The 11,466-nt window shown below is 42.6% G+C and overlaps 3 protein-coding genes across 6 annotated transcripts in view; 1 reads left to right on the forward strand and 2 right to left on the reverse strand.

Annotated features, from left to right (window-relative positions):
* The window catches only part of LOC130534574 (histone H3.3A), a 5,576-nt gene extending 882 nt beyond the window's left edge, over nt 1–4,694 (reverse strand). Inside the window, exons 1-4 of one of the 2 annotated variants that reach the window (XM_057048837.1) lie at nt 4,602–4,694; nt 836–979; nt 569–722; nt 1–458 (exon numbers count right to left, since the gene is read on the reverse strand). The exon at nt 1–458 is cut by the window's left edge and continues 882 nt beyond it. In XM_057048837.1, coding sequence (XP_056904817.1) covers nt 330–458; nt 569–722; nt 836–963 — 411 coding nt within the window. In that variant the 5' untranslated portion in view covers nt 964–979; nt 4,602–4,694 and the 3' untranslated portion in view covers nt 1–329. Of the gene's footprint in view, nt 459–568; nt 723–835; nt 980–1,728; nt 1,887–4,601 lie in introns of those variants that run through there. The other variant, XM_057048835.1, reaches the window with a different exon arrangement.
* Nucleotides 2,271–4,740, reverse strand: LOC130534573 (histone H3.3A). Of its 2 annotated transcripts, none has more exons than XM_057048833.1 (4): nt 4,602–4,740; nt 3,564–3,707; nt 3,227–3,380; nt 2,271–3,132 (listed from the first exon to the last, which is right to left on the reverse strand). In XM_057048833.1, exons 2-4 carry the CDS (start codon nt 3,689–3,691, stop codon nt 3,004–3,006), a joined length of 411 nt encoding a protein of 136 aa, XP_056904813.1. In that variant the 5' UTR covers nt 3,692–3,707; nt 4,602–4,740; the 3' UTR covers nt 2,271–3,003. The 2 variants fall into 2 exon arrangements, with proteins under 2 accessions (XP_056904813.1, XP_056904814.1); XM_057048834.1 differs by lacking the exon at nt 4,602–4,740 and adding an exon at nt 4,296–4,305 and having other exon boundaries at nt 3,564–3,709.
* Nucleotides 4,741–5,212: 472 nt separating this feature from the next.
* On the forward strand, nt 5,213–10,347 carry nop53 (NOP53 ribosome biogenesis factor). 2 transcript variants are annotated; one of them, XM_057048831.1, is made up of 12 exons: nt 5,213–5,485; nt 5,903–5,979; nt 6,167–6,269; nt 6,726–6,928; nt 7,144–7,199; nt 7,282–7,377; nt 8,330–8,431; nt 8,501–8,665; nt 8,885–9,060; nt 9,541–9,607; nt 9,886–10,038; nt 10,119–10,347. In XM_057048831.1, the coding sequence occupies exons 1-11, from the start codon at nt 5,280–5,282 to the stop codon at nt 10,018–10,020; spliced, it is 1,386 nt and encodes a 461-aa protein (XP_056904811.1). In that variant the 5' UTR covers nt 5,213–5,279; the 3' UTR covers nt 10,021–10,038; nt 10,119–10,347. The 2 variants fall into 2 exon arrangements, with proteins under 2 accessions (XP_056904811.1, XP_056904810.1); XM_057048830.1 differs by having other exon boundaries at nt 5,214–5,485; nt 9,962–10,038.
* Nucleotides 10,348–11,466: the final 1,119 nt, after the last annotated feature.

The following is an 11,466-nucleotide window of genomic DNA, read 5'->3' on the forward strand; positions in this document are numbered from 1 at the left end:
GTCTGTTTCTAACAACTGATTTTTCTTGTTTTGATTCACAAAAGTCAGGTGAGAGCTGACGTGATGTACGACGAGTGTGTGCCTGAGGAGATCTCATCACCAGAACTCAGCACATGCACATGAAAGAGTACCCGAGAAGTGTTTTTGTCAAGAGCACTAAGAAAAGCACAACTATACACTTTATTCATAATATAATCAGTTTTCCTCTACACACTACTAACACAGGAAGGAAGAGCAGGGAGGCGGGTGATGGGGACGAGGGACGGAGAGACAGATCGGTGACAGAAGGGCAGGAGGAAGTGAAAAGGAGGAGGGACCACGTGGAACGCTTAAGCACGTTCACCACGGATACGGCGTGCCAGCTGGATGTCTTTGGGCATGATGGTGACACGTTTGGCGTGGATGGCACACAGGTTGGTGTCCTCAAACAGACCCACCAGGTAGGCCTCGCTGGCCTCCTGCAGAGAAAAACACAACGTTGAGGGGCCACCTTTTCCTGTTTTGATCAACAAAACTTAAAGGTTTAGTCAAAGGTGGATTTGATTCTGCGTTTGACTGCAACACAAACCTGCAGAGCTCCGATGGCTGCGCTCTGGAAGCGCAGGTCAGTCTTGAAGTCCTGGGCGATCTCTCTCACCAGGCGCTGGAATGGAAGCTTGCGGATCAGCAGCTCGGTGGACTTCTGGTAACGACGGATCTCACGCAGAGCCACAGTGCCTGGCCTTCAAGACACAGTAAGATTTTTTTTATTCAAGTGCTGTAAATACAGCATCTACTGATTTGGGATTATATTCCCATCCTAAAACAAGCAAAACTATTTTTTGGCCTTTCTCACCTGTAGCGATGGGGCTTCTTGACACCCCCAGTGGAAGGGGCACTCTTGCGAGCTGCCTTCGTGGCCAGCTGTTTACGGGGGGCTTTGCCTCCAGTGGATTTACGGGCAGTCTGCTTGGTACGAGCCATGGCTACTTAGGTTCACCTGAAAATATAACAAGAAAGACTGCATTTGTTTTCTCCAAGATTGCTTCTAAAATGTTTTTTGGAAAATCTAAATCTACTTGACATAATAAAAGAAACTTTTAAAGATAAATTTGATTGGAAACGCAAAAGTCTGGAGTCAACTTTTTAGGTAAACAAACCCAAAACCTTAACTTATCGCCGCACGTCACTCAAAAACAAACTAAATTGCTATTGGGTGCCGCAACAAAACGCAGGTTGATAATATTGCGTCACAGCCAATCAGCGGGTGGGATTCGGAGTGGGCGGGCTCTACTGCCGTCTTCCACAGACGTTAGACCCGCCCACCATGCGCTGATGATGGCGGCGGTTTGATGCGCAAACGGAATAAAGACCCAGGGCAGAGGGGTAGCGCGTAAATAACTTAAAATTTAAAAGCAACCGCTGCTGCAACATAGCCAAAAATGAGACAATATCAAAGAAGACTTTTTAAGGAAGCCATAGATGTGCACAGGAAAGCCGAACGGTGCTTTACGACAGCGTAGAACCGAGCTGAATCGGCGGATAATTTGAAACCGAATTTCCTGTCGCCCCAGTGACTGCAGTAAAGGCTGCATTTTACTGTCGTTTCAACAGCCGCGTTTGTTATGTGCACCCGCGACAAATTCCACCCCTTTCCACATAGTTAAATGTTTTAAAATGGAAAAAAAACATTTTTAAAAGATTTTAAAGTTCATCTACACATTCCGCGGTGTGTTTCAGAGGACTTACCCGCGGAGAAAAGTGAGAAGAAGTCGTAAGAAAAATTTGGCTCGTCTGTATTTTCCTCTTCGTATCCACAATGGGGAGGCAGCGTCCAGCGGGAAAATGGCCGCCGCCTCAGTCCGCCGCCCCACAATGCAACAGTGTTCCCAACACCTCCGCGGTGACTTTTACCACCGTCGTTTTGTCCGAAAAAGTTGACAAATGTCGCGTTTACGTGGATCAAACGCCACGGTTTTAACAACGAAAACAACAACAACAAGAAGCATTTCGAGTTCTGGGCGCTCGACACTTTCTGTGATCGTGTTTCCGATGCGGTTGGAATTTCGCAACTCGAGTCTCAAGTTTTACATTTAAACGTTGTTTTTCTATTTATTTTATGGGTTTAAAAGCTCTTAAAATTCATATTTCACAGGGATGTATTTTAAAAGCATTACTCATAACGCGCCATTATTGCCACCAATAAACAAACGCTACATTTTTCATGGTTAAACCACCAACTTCTTCAGATCGGGGAGACTGCAAAATTTCATGCGCACGCAAAAAGACAATTTTCCAAGTTTTACTTGTGTTTATTTAAATGTCCATACACACAGTATATCAAATGACAAGAATCTGTTTATTATGCTTGTATGTAGATTTCAAGAGTACAAATATTGTTTTTATAAATGGATGAAAACAAGTCAGAACAGTAGAAAATATAGGTTTACCATAACCTGAGAGAAAAACAAAAAAGTCTTACAATATCTGGACATAACATGGTTGAAATCACAACATGATCCACACTGGTTTGCTACATGGATGCTGCTTATAATCTGCCAGATAATGAGAATAAAATAAGATGCAGCATTATCAATGCACATTTTCTAACATCAAAAATCAAAATTTGTATTTAAGTACATTAAACAGTAGGTTCACCATTATTTTGAAATAAAACAAAAACTAAGCCTACTTAAAGATCTGATTTCTATAAAAGAAAATATCTGAAGATTAAATTTAACCTTAATGCCATTTTGTATATTGATTTCAGACCACACCATTCATGGCTGTCCAAAACACATTTCATAGGTGTTTTTTGGAGCTAGCTAGTTAGATGTAAAGATTACTATGGAGAGATCTCTAAGAAAACTCTGCTACTAGTAGCACCAAAGAAGACATAATCACACAATTGACAGTTATCACAATCTTATATAGGGAACCTCAAACCAAACGTCTAACTAAATGTAGAGAGGGGTAGAAAGGGTGTTGGAATAAGGGACAACATAGAAGGAATCACAAAAAAATTTAAGCACGTTCTCCACGGATACGGCGTGCCAGCTGGATGTCTTTGGGCATGATGGTAACACGCTTGGCGTGGATGGCACACAGGTTAGTGTCCTCAAACAGTCCCACCAGGTAGGCCTCACTGGCTTCCTGTAGATTACATGGTTGAAATATGGGTTTTACTCTATAATGACGTAATTTCTCGAAAGAAAAAAAAAAGATTTGTGCTATTAATGCTGCCAACCTGCAGAGCTCCGATGGCTGCACTTTGGAAGCGCAGGTCAGTCTTGAAGTCCTGGGCGATTTCTCTCACCAGGCGTTGGAATGGAAGCTTACGGATCAGCAACTCGGTGGACTTCTGGTAACGACGGATCTCACGCAGAGCCACAGTGCCAGGCCTAGAAAAGATCAACAAAAACTATTACGGTTACTACTATTATACTGAATGTGCTTTTCATCTCTTTCCAAGGTTTTTAAAATAACTTGTTTCTGTAATTAGTCAATGTAGCAAATCAACTCAAAACTTCAACCTCTCTCATTTTTATATGTTGTACTTGAGTCACACAATTCATTTTATTCACCTGTAGCGATGGGGCTTCTTGACACCCCCAGTGGAAGGGGCGCTCTTGCGAGCTGCCTTTGTGGCCAGCTGTTTGCGGGGGGCTTTACCTCCAGTGGATTTACGGGCAGTCTGCTTGGTACGAGCCATGGCTACTTAGGTTCACCTGATAGTAAAATAGTTTATTTTATTTAGGAAAAGTAGCACCTATTCAGTAGTTTCTGCAATCTACAAAAAAATATAGTAAAATAATCCCGATACTTACATTTTAAAAAACATTGTACAATTGCACCCAAGAATCAAACCAAGTCTAAAACAATATTTAAATACATATCTTTGTAATAAGGCAGTCTTATGCAATAAAGAATCGTAAAATGACAGCGAATCTAACGAATCACATTAGAGCTCTTTATCGTATGACCCAATCATATTCCGTACACAAAATCCAGGGGGCGGGTTGTTGTTAAGATTCCGACCAATCATAGCACGAAGACTACCGAACTGGTCCTCCCCCTTGCGCCCCTAAACGGTGTTCGTTTGTTTCTTCGTAGTGAGCATCCCGCTGGAGCACAAGGCTCTAGTTTTCCATTCAGAATAAGCTATTATGAAGAAAACCAGGCGCTCCCACCCGCCCCGACTAACCGCTGGAGGGAAACCAACGCACCCAAAGATGATGGCTGGCTGCTGGCAAGAAGAATGAAAACGGGAAGGAAAATCGCTTGTTGTAAATGAGCGAAGGGCGAAGATATAAACACGGAAAAATCTAAACAACCGCGTCGTAAAAGTAGAATATTATTTTTGTAAACGAAACTAGACATTTCAAGGAATCTATTGATGAACAATATTTTGTCAGATGACCCCTCAGTTTAGGCGCATTTCCGAGTCAAATTTGAGTCGCTCGCAAGAGCTTTTCAGGTCCCCGGCTCCCCAAGCAGGCAGATAATAGATCGGCGCGTCTGCATTTTCGTTTTTTACGAAAATAAGCTCGAAAATGCTCACATTGGTGATCTAACGTGACAGCAATTGATAGATTGCGATTTTACCAAAATGTCAGACGTACCTCGGAAAAATCGTTGAGTGATTGCAGTCCAAGAAAATCGAATTTATTCTCGAGTCTCTTAAGCGTTGTTCTCGCTATAAAATGAAGGCAGGGAAAACATAGGAAAGCAACAGGAGACACGTTTCCCATGATGCATTTGGAAGGGACATGTTATAAATGTAGCAACACCACAAGTTGGGAATTAGAACACGACGAGCAATGCTTCACCACTAATTTTTAAGATACAGATTATTCTCTTTTTTTGTAGCTCAAATTGATGTTTTTATTTTTGTTCTTGGTGCATTAATCAATTGTTTACCTTTCAGATAAATCAAGCAAATTAATGTCATATGCCAACAGTGTTTTTCCAATGTTTGAGAATAAAATTATGTATACGTATATTAGCACAATTAAGTGGCTATAAACATAATAAAATTATAAAATCACATAACTATGACATTTGTACTATATATAAAAAAATATTAAATTATTAAATAATTTCTACATATCTTACATTAGGGCCTTAAAATTAACTACAGAAGTAAAATAAAACCTTTTAAAATAACGTTTTAATACAGTTTTGTTACAGCAGTTCCATTATTCCACTGTGTTGTGGCGTTTACACCGTCTGGCCTGCAGGTGGCGCTGTCACCTCCATACACACAAGAGAAGAAGATTCTTCCTCTCAACTCCGCCAACATGGCGCCGACCAGGAGGCTAAAACGCGTGGTAGCATCGCAGCCAGGCTTTCTGCATTTAAACTCCACCGTAGACGCTGCAACCCTGGTCAGTAGCCGTAGAAAACGAATTAACAAGAACAAGAAGAAGAACTGGACCAAATACAGCGACATAAATGACGTAGAAGACTTTTTAGAAGATGTCCGACATCAGGAAAGGACTACGGGGTAAGTTTTCGTGGCAGTACGTAGGAAAGTTTAATAGCGCGATTAGTTATCCCTATCTGAATAATTTATTTAATTTAGAAGATAACATCCACCACGTGGTCTAAATACACAATAGAAGTGTATTTACTGAACAGATTAGCTTTAAAAGCCCCGTTTATTGTCGAGCTCAGCACCTTGGGCCTCGTCTGTAATTTGCACTGTACAATGCGTCGTTTCTGACGTTATTTGCTTGTTTCTGATTAGTTTCTCTGTTAAATTCGCATCGTGAATTATTTCTCTCTCTCCCCCTTTTTGGGATATTTAGTTCTGGGGCGCAAAGCTAATACATATTTTCTACATTCTTACACAGTCGTATATGGTCTAAAAGTACCCGTAATGTGTATTTAAGCTATACTGACAAGGTTTTTCCCCCTTCAGTGGTCTTATATCAGAGAAACCAGACGACAGTTTGTTCTTTCTGGATGTTGGGCAGCCAAGGACAGCCGAATCAACGGGTAAGTGTGCATCCTACCTGGATGGGGTTTGGTCAGTGGTAATATTCAGAAGAACCAGTCCTGTGTAAATCCACTTCATGGGCAGCCAGACAGTTGAATGGATGTTTTGCCATGAATTTCTTACAGCGCTACATTGTTATTTTAATTAGCATTATACAGTGAAACTAATTTCTCATTGCCTTCTCAGTACCAGAGCCTGGAGAAGGTAAGAAGAGAAAAGGGAAGACCTCTCGCCCTCTGAGGATAGATTTGATCCTGCAGCGTGACTCCCTCGTCCCCCCACCTATAGAGTCAGTGTTTGGTTTTAATACTATACTTGTAAATGGGTGCTATCATTTATTTGCACCATACTTTAGGTGAATTTACTTGAGGTAGATTTACTTGACGCTTGGTAAGGAAAATTATATTCCTTCAGTTGTTTTTATAAAGTGTTTCAAGTTCAACTTCAGAGAGGCACATTAGCCTGTTAGTGGAAATGAATTCATGAGCCTAAGGGAACTTGTCCAGTGATGATCTCATCCTTGCGCTCCCAGTATTTCCTTCATGGGAATGTGAAGACACAATACAGGAGCTCGGGAGACTTGTGTGCATAGTGTCCTGGGATCTGAGGACGTGAAAATTAACACAAAAATGTAGACGTGTTAAAGAGAATCCACATATTTGATGATGCCTCAAGCTGTTGTCAGTCCTGTTCTGGCTTCTTGTGCCTCACGTTGACAAATTCTGCCTTCTGCCGTTCCTTCCAGCGTGCTTGCCTATCAGCAACCTAATGCCAAGAAACTTCGTCGCAAAGCCCAAAGGGCCGAACAGCTGGCAGCCAAAGGCGTCGTGACACGAAGACAGAAACAGCTGTTGAACAGACGGCCCGTCGACAGAGCGGCAAAGAAGTCGCTAACGGAAGCCAATAACAACCCAGGCAGAGACTTTTATGACATATGGGGACAAGAATGTGAGTGCTGGATGTGTGTGCATGTCCAGTGATGATCATATCTTTGCACTCCAGTGTTTCCTTAATGGGAATGTGAAGACAAACATGGGGCTCAGATGACTGTTGTGTGAACGGCTATCTGGGATCTGAGGATAAACTATAATCAGAGCATTAATAACTCATTTAGACATATCTCTAAGGGTAAATATAAATACTCAGATTCTTTTTTTACCTAGCTAAACCTGTAGGCGATCTCTGGTACCTTCAGCAGACGGGGAAACAGCTTGTTAAGGTGAGATGGCCTGTTTCCAACAGAACTGATATTTTTATGTTGGATTGGAGGTGGTTTGACCTGGGCGACGCTGTTTTCTCAGCGTCCAGAGAGACTGAATGAGCAGCCGTCTGTGCTTCCTGCGGTGGAGGTGATTGCTCCAGGAGGATCTTACAATCCAGACTTCTTCTCCCATCAGGTACTGTTGAAATCACAGTTGGTCATTGGTCACTGCTGAGCTGCAGAGCACTATTCTGGATTTACGGGTGTGTTTTTGAAGGTGAATTGGAGACATAAGTGCCATTCTGGCTTTACTCTTTATAGGTTTTATTATTATTATGCTGCCCGCTCCCCTTCTTTTTGACCAGGCAGCTTTCCTTGATCAGGGCCTTGAAACCCTTCCTGCTCACAGTAAAACAAACAAGGTTTCAAAACGTCGCTGCGTCTGGAGGAGACGATAACCAGTTATTTTGCTTTCCATCCGGTCAAAAGTTGCACGCCTTTGTCAGCCCCAACATGTGAAATGTGCGCCGTACAACACGGGTCGTGCGAACAAAAGCAGTTGCCTGGTGAAGCGGTGCCAGTGGCCTCGTGAGCTGGTTCCAGGACACAGAGGCTCCAGCATTTCCATGTAACTGATGCACAATGGATGAGGAGCATCAGGGCACAATAGGGAAGACCTGAAGAAGTTACGTAGCTTAGCTTCATATGGCAGTCGGCTGTGTCGTGCACTTTATTTGCACGGCTCAGTTGGACAAGAACTCTTTCTAGTGGATGAGATTAAGTTTGTTTTTGTGTGTTTGAATCAGTTTTCAGGTTACACTGTAATCTTGTTTTTAGCCACGCTTCTCCTGTTAAATTCTCTTTACTGTACATTCCTGACGGTTGAACTAAGAGTTGGTGTAAATGTCACCATGTGGGTTTGAACCACCATTTTTCCAAAGTGTTCATGTCCTCACTGAGCGTCATCTGATGATGGCAAAACTGGGGGTATATTGTGAATTACTGCATAAATGGTCGTGAAATGTGGCACATAAACGTGATTATATCAGGACTTAATTCATTGAGTATCTGTACCAGTTAATAATCATGTTATTTTCTCTTCTAAGCACCATCTCATGCTCCTTGTTATGTTCTCTTCGTGAATCCAGGCTTTGCTACAGGAAGCTCATGATGTGGAGGTCAAGAAACACAAAGCTGAAGAAAAAATTGAGCGGCAGCTGGCTTTTGACAAAGACGACACGGCAACAGAGGTGACATTTATTAGTGTGCTGTTATTAAAGTGGCTTGTTTTTGACCGAACATGTTCCTGTGCTCTTCAGGAGACGGTCTTTAAAGAGCAAGTAGAAGGTCTGGTGGAAGAGGACGACGATGCTGAAGCTGCAGAAGCTGCTAATGAGCAGGACCACGTGGCAGTGGGGGCCATTACACTCTCAGAAAAGAAGACTGAGAGACAGCGGAAGAAAGAGAAGGCTGAGAAACTTAAAGTAAATAGATTTGTATTCCAGTGCTGCGCAAACATTTCCAATAATGCTCTTAAATGTTCCTTCACACTCGGCTTTGGTTTCTCTCATGGGACTGTATCTTTTATATTATCGCTCTGCTGTCCATTGAAACGAGCCGTTGCAGCAAGTTATTGTAAAATAAAATCTTTTTAATCTTCCAGCCTGCGGCCAACATGCGGTTTACCTTCCCTTTGTTTCCAGGATCAGCGGCGGTTGGCTGAGAGGCAGCAGACCGGCCAGCAGCAGCAGCTCTACCAGCTCCGATCCATCAAGTCGTCCATCAGACAACAGGAAGAGAAAACCAAGGCCAGACGGAATGAGCGCAAAGCCAAGCAGGAGGCCCAGAAATCCCAGCCCCGGCGCCTCGGCAGACTGAAGTATGTCTCACACCTCTTAAAGACAGTTTTATAGCACAGTGGGAGTTATTTCATTACTGTTGGGAGAATTAATTAACAATAACCTCAATATGTAGCTTCCATACATTTTAAAAATATGTTTGTTGGCAACAGTTTCAGATGTAATGAGTCCATAAATGCAGACTGCTTTGTGTTGGCAGGAGTCTGCTGTTTGATTGTTCTTTGTGTGTGTGTGTGTGTGAGTGAGTGAAAGAGTGAGTGAGTGAAAGAGTGAGTGAGTGAAAGAGTGAGTGAGTGAAAGAGTGAGTGAGTGAAAGAGTGAGTGAGTGAAAGAAAGAAAGAAAATGCCCGGAAATTGGTGTTTTGAGCTTTGCATTGAGATGCTTAATTATTCCCTTTTTTGGTTTCTTACTGAACACTCAGATTTTGTATCCATTTAATGCATCTTTGGCCAATGCTCCTTTTCCTTTTCAAGCTGCTGATTGTGTTCTTCATTTGCAGGTTCCAAGCTCCAGACCTGGAGATCAAGCTAAGTGATGAGCTGGCCGGCTCCCTGCGACAACTCAAGGTACTTAACAAACTCAATTTTCTTGTTCCGTCGGACCTTTTCCCAGTGAGGAAATGCAATCCTTTATCTGTAATGACTTTTGTTTCAAACATTTGTATTATCCTCAGCACAGTACTCGGTTTTATTTAAAGCTTTATCCTGATTTTTGCCTTTAAAGTGACCAACTGTTCCCTAAAGGTCTTTACCGCTTCTTCAGAACTAATTGCGGTGGAGAAGCCCAGCTTTATCTCCTGTCATTGTATTAAGTAATGTTTAATTTATCCTTTTGTGCTGTGAAGGGGTTTTATAATTTGGGTGGGAATTGGGCATCAGTCTGGAGCTGCATTCACCTGTTGCTGTTCCACGTCTCCACAGCCAGAGGGCAGTGTTCTCTCAGACCGATTCAAGAGTCTGCAGAAGAGGAACCTGATTGAACCCCGAGAACGAGCCAAGTAATGTGTCCACAAACGCTTAAAACCCAGATCTTTAGTCAATTTTAATTTTGAAACGTGCATTTCTACCCCTTCTTTAGGTTCAAGAGGAGACACAAGCTGAAGTATGTGGAGAAGAGGGCCTTTAGAGAGATCACTTAATCCTCAACCACAACGCAGCATGATCTGGATAAGAGAACCTGTTGGCATTTAAGGCCATGAACAGCAGTGTAACAATCTGTACATATGACCTAATGACTGTTGAGCCTGTTTGACCCTTCCAGGTGGTTAGAATGTCCCATCAGTAATATTAAAGGTGTGTTTCCTTTACTACAGCGTCCTCTGCAGCTTTACTGTTGCTACATCGATAAAACCCCTGTGTGGTTTTATTTTTTTTTAATGTGTAATGTGGAACATTTTGCTCGCTGGGGCAAAGTGTCAGTGTGTCACTGCTCTTGTAAAACTTGCTATGAAAGGTTGGTGATCAGGGTTTTGTTAGCAGCGTTCCTGCCCTGGTATCACGAAGGCGTATCGGTTAGCATGAGCGGCAGGACACCGATGCACCATAGCAGAAACACTGATTAAAAAGGCTAAGAGCCCCGAGAAGTGCTCGACGTTTGTTCAGATCTGGATTTCCTCAGTGAAGTGACACACTTTAAACCACAATTACCTCCTGTGGACAAAGGGACACACCCATAAAGTCGGACCCATAATGCACGGAGCTGCACCAAAGCTCCTTATCTGCTAATTGGTGTGAAAATGTAATCTTTTATCCCGAGAGTGCCCATAAGCCCTCTCACCTAACTGCCTAAATTGTTCAATCTCCATCCTCCTAAAGTGGATAGCGGACCACCTGCTTCTGTAGCCGCTTATTGACACGTCCACTCCAACTACCTGCTGATGAATTAACCTGCCGACTCCCCAAGGAGCCTCTTCCATTAGTTTCCCTCTTAGTGGATTTAGAAGAGAATATGCTTTTATGCAGACTGACTGACCTGAGGCTGTTAGCAGTAACCACCCATATGCCCCCACCGAGGGCTAAAATCTATGGACGCTCACCAACAAACCAGTAATTTGCCCTTGGACTAATATCCAAGGCCGATATATGTCCTAATGTTGTTCATTCCTAATTTAAGGGATTGTTCAGAGGTTGGATTTCTTTAAAAATAAAAACTAATGGAAACAGTGATTGAGACGCCTGCTGATTCCTCTTCAATTTTTATTCCTTTTGGAGTTGTTGCTCGTTGGCATTTTGAGAAACTCGGGATGTCAACATGCGCATCGTTGCATCCATTCAAGGCCTTGAATGTTAAATCCAGTCTGAAATGAACTGCAGGAGCCATGTTCAAGATACACAATTTTCTCTGTGCACTCAACAGTCCTGTTAAACTTCTTCATCTTTGGAACTGCTGAGATTTCAATCTAGACCCACGAACACAGGAGACGTCG

The sequence above is a fragment of the Takifugu flavidus genome, chromosome 12, assembly GCF_003711565.1.
Source record: "Takifugu flavidus isolate HTHZ2018 chromosome 12, ASM371156v2, whole genome shotgun sequence".
In the NCBI taxonomy this organism is placed as follows: domain Eukaryota; kingdom Metazoa; phylum Chordata; class Actinopteri; order Tetraodontiformes; family Tetraodontidae; genus Takifugu; species Takifugu flavidus.

Excerpts from the sequence above, each read along its gene's own strand:
- LOC130534573 (XM_057048833.1), bottom strand. The coding sequence starts at position 3,691 with ATGGCTCGTACCAAGCAGACTGCCCGTAAATCCACTGGAGGTAAAGCC. Across the intron at positions 3,381-3,563 it reads AAGAAGCCCCATCGCTACAG|GCCTGGCACTGTGGCTCTGC; the intron begins GTGAATAAAATG and ends GATCTTTTCTAG. Across the intron at positions 3,133-3,226 it reads CAGCCATCGGAGCTCTGCAG|GAAGCCAGTGAGGCCTACCT; the intron begins GTTGGCAGCATT and ends TGTAATCTACAG.
- nop53 (XM_057048830.1), top strand. The coding sequence starts at position 5,280 with ATGGCGCCGACCAGGAGGCTAAAACGCGTGGTAGCATCGCAGCCAGGC. Across the intron at positions 7,200-7,281 it reads CGGGGAAACAGCTTGTTAAG|CGTCCAGAGAGACTGAATGA; the intron begins GTGAGATGGCCT and ends CTGTTTTCTCAG. Across the intron at positions 8,666-8,884 it reads AGAAGGCTGAGAAACTTAAA|GATCAGCGGCGGTTGGCTGA; the intron begins GTAAATAGATTT and ends CTTTGTTTCCAG.